Genomic DNA, 9,344 nt, shown 5'->3' on the forward strand with positions numbered 1-9,344 from the left:
CGATTTTTGAATCGTTTGGCGCTTGCAAATTTTTTTCTAAAGAGAATGACTGAAATACCGTTCATAGGCCAAGAGTTGAACGGGCAACTAACTTAGTGGAAAAATACATGATGATGTATGTGGTTCACTGGGCATAGGTTGTGCGGGAGATTCTTCTACTTCATGAAAACTTCCAACAATGAATTGAGTATATATATGTGGATATATTCGATAAGGAAGAAGTTTGAAACATTTGAATGGATTCAAATAAATTTCAGCATGAGGTGGAAATCATCGTAATAGAAAAGTCAAATATCTATGATTGGATCATAGTGGAAATATTTGAATTACGAGTTTTAGCGAACATCTAAGAGAGTTATGAAATTGTTCTACAACTCACGTTTCTTGGAGTATCATAGTGATGATGGAGTATCCGAGAGATGTATCCAAACCTTGTTGGGTCAATGATGAGATAAAATATTGATGCTATTATATTTTTGTGGATTATGTTTTAGTGACTACCGCTTTTACACTAAATAAGAGCATCATCATGATCTGTTGAAATGACACCATACGAGTTATGGCATGGGTATGAACCCTAATAGTCCTTTCTTAAAATTTGGAATGAATAGCATAAAGTAAATAAGTTTACAACCAAAATCGGATGAATGTCTTTGTTGGTTATCCCACAGAATTGATTGGGAATTCTTTCCACTATGGAGACAAAGACAAAAGGGTTTGTCGATGTTTCTTACTTATCTCCAAGAAATTGTTTTTAGCGAAGTATTTGAGTGGGAGGACAATAAGACTTGATAAGGTTTATGAACCTGAGCATAATGATCAAAGTAGCGCAGCATCGGAATTGGTTCCGGAAGCGGTCACGACGATCATGGCTCCCATGTCTACAAAATGTTATAGTCATGGAGATCGAAGTACTTATTGAACCTTGTAGGTATGGTTTACTTTGTGATCAAATAAATGATTTGTGAAAAAAGGATTGTTTTTGAACAATGATAAACCAACTACATACAAAGACGTTATGATGGGCCCTGACTCCGTTAAAATGGCTATACGTCATGAAATCCAAGATAGATGAATACTTTTTGAAAGTAAACGGATCTATAAAATTGATGGACTTGGATGGAATATCCTTGAATAAGCTCGACTTGACGAAAAGTTGTTTACGACAAAGTTCAAAGAGTTGACTACGATAAGATTAGATCTTCCGTAGCAATGCTTATAGTCTATGTGGATTATTCTAGTAATCGCTACATATTTCTTTCATGAGATATGATAGTAGGATGGCAAAATACATTACTTAACATAAGTGTGTATTAAAGGTGTATACAAGATACAACCAATTGTTTTGCTAGTCCGTGGAATACTAGATAGGTAAACGAACTTCAATTGGATGAAGTGAGTATCACGGAGTTGGAATCTTCACCGGATGAAATAGTCAAAGAGTTTTTGATTTCATCGTAAACGATGAAGAGGCTTGCATTTGCAAGAAATTAAGTGGGAGCGCTCGAGACATATTTATAATACTTTATGTAGATACATATAGTTGGTTATAAATGATGTAATTATATACTTGATTATAAAAGGTTTCATTGAGAATTAACTTCAATGAAAGGATATGGACTCGAAACATATTTAGTGTCAAGATCTATGAAGATAGATTGAAACACATAATAAGTTTAAGTCAAAGTACATAGAAAGGATATTGAAGTAGTTCAATATAGAAATATTAAGAAAATGTTCTTGTCATGTGAAGTTTTAACAAAACTTGAGTGTATCTGACACTCAATGAGTAAAAACACATGAGTGATTTAGATCACAATTAATATGTACACAATCAGATGTCCTGTGCTCTAAAATGTTAGGAGCATATACCAGAATGATTCATGTGATAATCATTGGACAAACAGTAAGAATATCCCTGTGTACATTAGAAGAACCAAGGATATATATAAATAGTTTTGTATGGAGAAATGACAAACAAATCGTTGTAAGGTGTTGCACCGATATTGGTTTTGTCACATATAAAAATAAAATTTCAATCTCAAAATTAGGCTAAGTGTTGTTTAAAAAGGTAGCACAATTCTAGATTTAGAAGAGTTCTAAATGTTGTGATGGATTCTACAAACGAAGGCAGAATATGTCGTTGTTTTGACAATGACTGAGGATGTTAAGTCAAGAGGTTCTTTGAGAACTTGGTGTAGTTCCGATAGTGTCGTAACTTTGAAGCTATATTGTGTATGACAATATTAGTGACATATTTCAGACCGCGGAATTAAGGTTCCACCAGAAGACCAAACATATTTAATGCCGACTTATTTGGAAAATGAGTGATGCGTGAAGACGCAAATGAATTGCAAAATACATATGTTTCTGAGTGTGTCAGAACCGTTGACTAAAGCTCTCCCTAGGGCAAAGTATGACCAACACCAGAATGCCATGGGTGTTAGGTACATTACAATGTAATCTAGATTATTGACTCTAGTGCAAGTGGGAGACTGTTGGAGATATGCCCAAGAGGCAATAATAAAATGGTTATTATAATATATCTTTGTGTTTATGATAATGTTTACATACCATGCTATAATTGTATTAACCGAAACATTGATACATGTGTGTTATGTAAACAAACAAATGAGTCCCTAGTAAGCCTCTTAACTAGCTTGTTGATTAATAGATGATTAGTTTCATAATCATGAACATTGGATGTTATTAATGACAAGGTTATATCATTATATGAATGATGTAATGGACACACCCAATTAAGCATAGCATAAGATCACGTCATTAAGTTATTTGCTATAAGCTTTCAATACATAGTTACCTAGTCCTTATGACCATGAGATCATGTAAATCACTTATACCGGAAAGGTACTTTGATTACATCAAACGCCACCGCGTAAATGGGTGGTTATAAAGGTGGGATTAAGTATCCGGAAAGTATGAGTTGAGGCATATGGATCAACAATGGGATTTGTCCATCCCGATGACGGATAGATATACTCCGGGCCCTCTCGGTGGAATGTCGTCTAATGTCTTGCAAGCATATGAATAAGTTCATAAGAGACCACATACCACGGTACGAGTAAAGAGTACTTGTCAGAGACGAGGTTGAACAAGGTATAGAGTGATACCGATGATCAAACCTCTGACAAGTAAAATATCGCGTGACAAAGGGAATTGGTATCGTATGTGAATGGTTCATTCGATCACTAAAGTCATCGTTGAATATGTGGGAGCCATTATGGATCTCCAGATCCCGCTATTGGTTATTGGTCGAAGAGAGGTCTCAACCATGTCTGCATAGTTCGCGAACCGTAGGGTGACACACTTAAGGTTTGATGTCGTTTTAAGTAGATATGGAATATGGAATGGAGTTCGAAGTTTTGTTCGGAGTCTCGGATGGGATCCAGGACATCACGAGGAGGTCCGGAATGGTCCGGAGAATGAGATTCATATATAGGAAGTCATATTCCAAGTTTGGAAATGATCCGGTGCATTTATGGCAGGTTCTAGAAGGTTCTAGAAAAATCCGGAAGAAATCACCATGGAAAGTGGAGTCCCGGAGGGACTCCACCTTGCATGGCCAGCCAAACCCTAAGGGGTGGAGTCCCAGGTGGACTCCACCATAGGTGGCCGGCCACCCCACCTAAGGGAAAGGTGGGAGTCCCACCTTGGGTAGGACTCCCCCCTTGAGTAGGTTTCCCACTTATGGGAGGTTTTGTTGTTGGGGTCTTATTCGAAGACTTGGACTACAACTCTTGGGGATTTCCACCTATATAATGAGGAGGAGAGGGAGGGGGGCAGCCACTCTTGGCCGCACCACCTAGGGTTGCCCATGGCCGGCGCCGTAGCCACCCCCTCTCCCCAAACCCTAGCCTCTCCTCCTCCACATAATACTCCCGCAGCGCATAGGCGAAGCCCCGCCGGAGTTCTCCACCACCACCGCCACCACGCCGTCGTGCTGCCGGGATTCCGAGGAGGATCTACTACTTCCGCTGCCCGCTGGAACGGGGAGAAGGACGTCGTCTTCATCAACACCGAACGTGTGACCGAGTACGAAGGTGCTGCCCGATTGTGGCACCGTCAAGATCTTCTACGCGCTTTTGAAAGCGGCAAGTGATCGTCTACCGCAGCAACGAGAGCCTCCTCTCGTAGGCTTTGGAACTCTTCAAGGGTTAGTCTCGTTCATCCCCTCGTTGCTACCATCTTCTAGATTGCATCTTGGCTTGGATTGCGTTCTCGCGGTAGGAAATTTTTTGTTTTCTATGCTACGAATCCCTACATATATATACCTGGGTTTGAGGGTGGAATCGAGGCAAAACTACATACTTCCCTCACGTCGTGCCCCCTCATCCGTTGCCCAAATCAGTTGCACTCTCCCCTCCGCGGCCAGCGATTCCGGCTAGCGCCCCACCAGATCTGCATCATGTGATCGTTGAACTACTCAGTACCATCCCTTGGGGGACACTCAACATCAGCCAGATGTAGCGGGGCCTCCGGATCAACAATGGCGCGCAGCCGTGGAAATCTAGCTTTCTATCGCCAAGTACCGCGAGCGGCAAGACGACTCCGACGCTCTTTGGAGGTCGTCTAAGCCGCATGGATGTGACACGAGGCATGGATCTCCCGAGCTGCGGTGATACGACCGGAGTACAAGGTGGAGCTCCCGACATCATGTTTCGAGGAGGAGGAGGAGGAGGAAACTGAGAAGGTGGAGGCCAACGATTACTTCAACTATGAGGAGGAGGAAAAGGAGGTCAGGAGGCCATGACCAAGCCCTAGCCTGCGCCGAAGCTTAAGGAGGCTGTGATATTGCGGGTCCTTGCTCGTTCAGTGAGCATGGCCACGCCGCGAGGAGCTGCACCGTCGCTAGGTCAAGGTGTGCTAGTGATGGCCATTTGCACCTCTACACGCCCCTTACAATGCACTTTTAATTTATATTTTTAAAAAGTTTAATACGTTCTATAATGGTTGTTGTCGATTTGGATGTATCTAGATATAAATATAATACTATTTGTAGCAATTGACCAAGAATAATTGCTTGTTCTTAGGCTCCTAATTTATCCTTAACCCGTGTGAATGCGCATCTAACTTTTATTTTAAGTTAGAGCTATTAGATTTACATGCTAGTTTTAAAAAGTTGACCATAAGTTTGAAAAATAAAATATAAATTATACTACTATGTCATAAATTTATACCATTAAATTCATAAAATATGTTTTTCTAATGATATGTTTTTGCCACATATAATTCACATTTTATTTTCGAAATGTATGGTATCTTTTTTTCTTGAACTACTTATAAGTCTACATAATTTATGGTATTTTTTTAAACTACGTCTAAATAAGTGTAACAGATCTTGACGCAATGCTATAGCAATTTAATATCCTATTTATTGATATTCTATTTTATAAATTTAATCCTAACATAAAAGTTTGAGTTAATATAGAAGTCTTGTTCCTAGATGGAGAGACTACGGATTCTGAATCGACTGAGACCTATACGAACGATTATAGCATCAGCAGTGGTAGCTTCGGGTATATATGAAGTACAAAACAGGAAAACCACAAACGTCGCTCGAGCTAGCTACATGTAACTCGTTTTTAAAAAAATCAGAAATAATATTTATAGTTTTTAAAAAATCTGAAAATAAATCTTTATATAGATAATCTTGTGTTCTACCCGCATGCAAATTTGCAACTCTAAATACCTTATATTCAAGGCTATGCAAAAAATGAAAAAATTCTGAATTTCTATAATACTCGTAGATAGTACAAGCTCTCACAATATCAAAATCTGTCAAATTTTGTCATTTTTCTGCTGCCTCAAATATATGATATCTGGGGTTCAAATTTTACACAATGATAGAACTCAACATTGCCTACATCTAGATTTTTTATCAGATTTCTTTTGAAACTTAGAATGCTATTTTTGAAATTTTCAAAGAAAGGAGCTATATATATGTGTAGCCCGTCCTACAAAAGTCTACACTCGTACAAAACAAGTATACATTGGTTGATTTTTACAATACGTTAATACTCCTCCATTTTATATTAGTTGTTGCTCATTCAGTACATTTTTCGAAACGAGAGTTAAGCCCCAGCCTGTGCATCACGGCTTTGCTTTATTTCATTCAGGTGTGCTAATATGGAACATTGCCCCAGTACTAGGTCTTGCTATAGCGAGTCACACCAGTAACCGTGCCGCCGCCCACGGTCTCAAGAACAGGACGCATGGATGAACAGATGTCGATCGCCACTCTCACACGGGTGCAGCGACAGCGAACCAGGCGATGGCAGTGCCGGCGAGACGCGCGGCGCGCGGGAACACAACCCGCGCCACGCCCGGTAGCATCGGGTACGTGAGCACCCCGAGCAAGAACCAGTTGAGGCTCAGCAGCGCCACGGCGCCGGAGCCGGAGGCGGCGGGCGCCAACGGCCTGCGCGCTCGGAAGAGGCGCGCGACGCTGCACATGGACATGCCGACGACGGTGAGGAGCCCCGCGAGGAGCGGCAGGCACGGCGCGTCCGCCGACCACGCGATCCCGCCCACCGCCAGCGACATGCCCACGCTGAACAGGCTCCGCCGCCGGGCCGCCACCTCCATCCGCCGGGCCTCCCGTTCCACCGCCTCCAAGTCCACGATCGACGGCGGGGAGGTGCCGGATAAGACGACGGCCACCTCCTTCTCGTCTTCCTCGGCGATATCCCACGCTTTCGCCGGGCGCTTGTCGTCCTCGGCCTTTCCACCGCCGGTTGCCGCCGTGGCCGCCTTGTCCCACATGGACTTGCCTTTGTGCTCCTTGAGACGCATGTTCTCCTTCTTCAGCGCCTTGACCTGCCGATCAAGCAAACAAACACCAAGAAACTTATAATCAGTCGACCACGACCACCACCCTGCTCTCCAAGAACCTCCATGGGGGCAGATCGATTCGATATTTCCTAGACACACCTGGCTCTCTAGCACGTCGATCCTGGCGAAGGCGTCCTCCTGCTCCTCCTCCATCTCGTCGAGGATATCCTCCATGGCCGCTTGCTCCTTGAGCGCCGCCCGCAGCCTCTGCTCCAGGTCCCTGTTCTCCCACACCACCTTCTCCATCTGCCCCTGCATCTCCCCCAGCAGCCGGTCCAGCTGACCAACAAAATCGCAAGAATTAACCAGAGCTAGCTATTACTGTCGACTACGAGCAGAGGCCGGCGGTTGACGGCTAATTGGTCACCTTGCGCTCTCTGTCGGCGGCCGCGAGGATGCGCAAGGGGAAGGTGAGGAAGGCGACGGCCCAGAGCATGGCCTCGAGGCAGAGCAGCGCCGGGACCTGCACGGCGGCCACGGCCAGGTGCCGGAGCGAGAGAGCGCCGCGCGCCGCGACAGAACAGGAAGAGTAAGGCATGCGCGAACGGGGATCGATCTCAGCTCATCAGCTCAGCCACCATTCTCTGCTCCCAGTCTCCAATCTCCCGGAGAGCATGCAGAGATAACCACTGCGTGGAACACTGAGAGAGTGATGAGTGGCTGAACACGTGGGGCTTAGCACGTTTCGTCGCGTCGCGTCACCGCTCCGCGTGTCGACCGTCCTAGATAGTTTTTTTTGTTGTTATTGTTGTTGTTGTTCTTGTTGCATGGAGTAGATAGATTAGGTTAGCGCATCCAATCCAGGACGGTGCGTGCGTACATATGCGTAGGTAGACTCTAGATTATCTTGTTGATCCCTAAAGTTAAGGGAGCCGATTCCATGAAGCAGTTTTTTTTTTTAACAAGGTAGGTCCCGAAGGACATGGATCATGCATTAAATCGTCGGTGGGAGCACAGTTACATAGAGGATCTCAAGGAAAAGAAAAACTACAACCAAGTCCCTATCTTTTGCACTAAGCACCCTGCAGAGACGCGTAGAAACGCGATCGAGTCCATTGCCGACAGAAGAGGACACACCGGCGTCGCCGTCGCTACCATCCTCGAGGATGAAACCACTTCAGGACGAAGCAACGCTCATCGCCACGCCGTAGTCGAAGAAGAACCTCCAACGCTGGAGGAGAAAGCTCGAATCAAGTCCGAGCGCAGCAGGGCCAACCCTATGGCCAAGCATAGCGACGGCCGGAGCTTGCCAACACTTGGAGGCTGCTGCCGAGGTTGCTCGCTCCAGACACCTCGAGCACCGCCTCTGCAGGGTCGTCGCAGTCGCAGACATCCTCTCCTCCCCCTCGCCACTGAGGCCGGCCAAGAGGAGATGAAGGCGAAGCAGACCACCCAAGCAGAGTTGACGAAGACGCTTATTGAAGCAGGGGCGCACCGGAGAAGCAGATCTCTCTGTCTTCCACCATGGAAGAACAGCAGAGTCTGCCAGCGGCGCCGGCTTGACGCAGCGTCGACACGCTAGGCTTGGAGGAGACCCCTGCATACCTCCAGATGCGCAGGTACTGGCACCATCCTTCCTCTTCTCCTCGCCACCATGGCCGGCCAGAGGAGGAAGAGATGGAAGCCCGACAACGCAGATCCAGGGGTAGCAGGTGTGGATATTATGCGTGGAGATCCCTGGGGCGGCAGATCTCGCCGTCTCCGACCACCGGAGCTCGAGACGATGGAGCCACGAACACAGGCTGTTCAAGATCTGATCCAGAGGATCTTGAACCCTACTCCAAACTACCGGCAAACCGCCGAAAACTAAAACACTAAGCCTAAAAACTACTCCGGCGCCGTCTCCTCTCCATCTCCGGCCGGCTATTCCGACGGAGAGGAGGAGGGAGAGGCCCGGCGAGGAGGAGAAAGGGGGCAGGTACTGTAGTGGGTTGAGAGCGGTGAGGGGGGAAATGGGGCAGATTTGACCACCTTCCCATGAAGCAGTTTAGACCTATAATAACCTCATCAATGTTATCTTTAAATTTGTAGCGAGGGAGGGGATCTCGGTTTGCCTTTCTAGGAAGGTTCTGGTTCTCTTGTTTCTTTTGGTTCCTCACTATTTTTGTTGGTTTTCTTTTGGTTTTTCTTTTTTCTGTTTTTTCTCTCTTTTCTTTTTTGTTTCTCTTTTTTGATTGAAAGTCTCGACAATTTTGAAAAAAATTAATATTTTTAAATATGAACATTTTTATTTCTTAAGATTTTTCAAAATATTATTCTTAAAAGAGATGAACATTTTAAAACATGGGTATTTATAATTTTTTTAGATTTGTATGTATTTTTAATCTTAACAAATTTGTTGCTAAAAAAGCCTAAAATTTCGTTTTTAAATATTATTAAATAAAAATTAATAACTTAGAAAAGGAGAAAACCCAACAAGAAGAGTTACCTGAGCCCGCCCACCAGGAGGGCGGATGCAGGCAAATTGCCCCTCCATCCCACATCGGTGCGGA

The 9,344-nt window shown here is 44.6% G+C and overlaps 1 protein-coding gene across 1 annotated transcript; it reads right to left on the reverse strand.

The window, feature by feature from the left end:
• Positions 1 to 6,261: 6,261 nt before the first annotated feature.
• LOC124659484 lies at positions 6,262 to 7,390 on the reverse strand. Its single transcript, XM_047197351.1, has 3 exons — positions 7,220 to 7,390; positions 6,952 to 7,131; positions 6,262 to 6,837 (listed from the first exon to the last, which is right to left on the reverse strand). Exons 1-3 carry the CDS (start codon positions 7,388 to 7,390, stop codon positions 6,262 to 6,264), a joined length of 927 nt encoding a protein of 308 aa, XP_047053307.1.
• Positions 7,391 to 9,344: the final 1,954 nt, after the last annotated feature.

This window comes from Lolium rigidum, chromosome 6, assembly GCF_022539505.1.
Source record: "Lolium rigidum isolate FL_2022 chromosome 6, APGP_CSIRO_Lrig_0.1, whole genome shotgun sequence".
NCBI lineage: Eukaryota > Viridiplantae > Streptophyta > Magnoliopsida > Poales > Poaceae > Lolium > Lolium rigidum.

What these genes read in the sequence shown, in the direction of transcription:
- LOC124659484 (XM_047197351.1), bottom strand. Translation starts at nt 7,390, where the DNA reads ATGCCTTACTCTTCCTGTTCTGTCGCGGCGCGCGGCGCTCTCTCGCTC. An exon ending in CCGCCGACAGAGAGCGCAAG is followed by an intron (nt 7,132 to 7,219) that starts GTGACCAATTAG and finishes TTTGTTGGTCAG; the next exon opens with CTGGACCGGCTGCTGGGGGA. An exon ending in TCGACGTGCTAGAGAGCCAG is followed by an intron (nt 6,838 to 6,951) that starts GTGTGTCTAGGA and finishes CTTGATCGGCAG; the next exon opens with GTCAAGGCGCTGAAGAAGGA.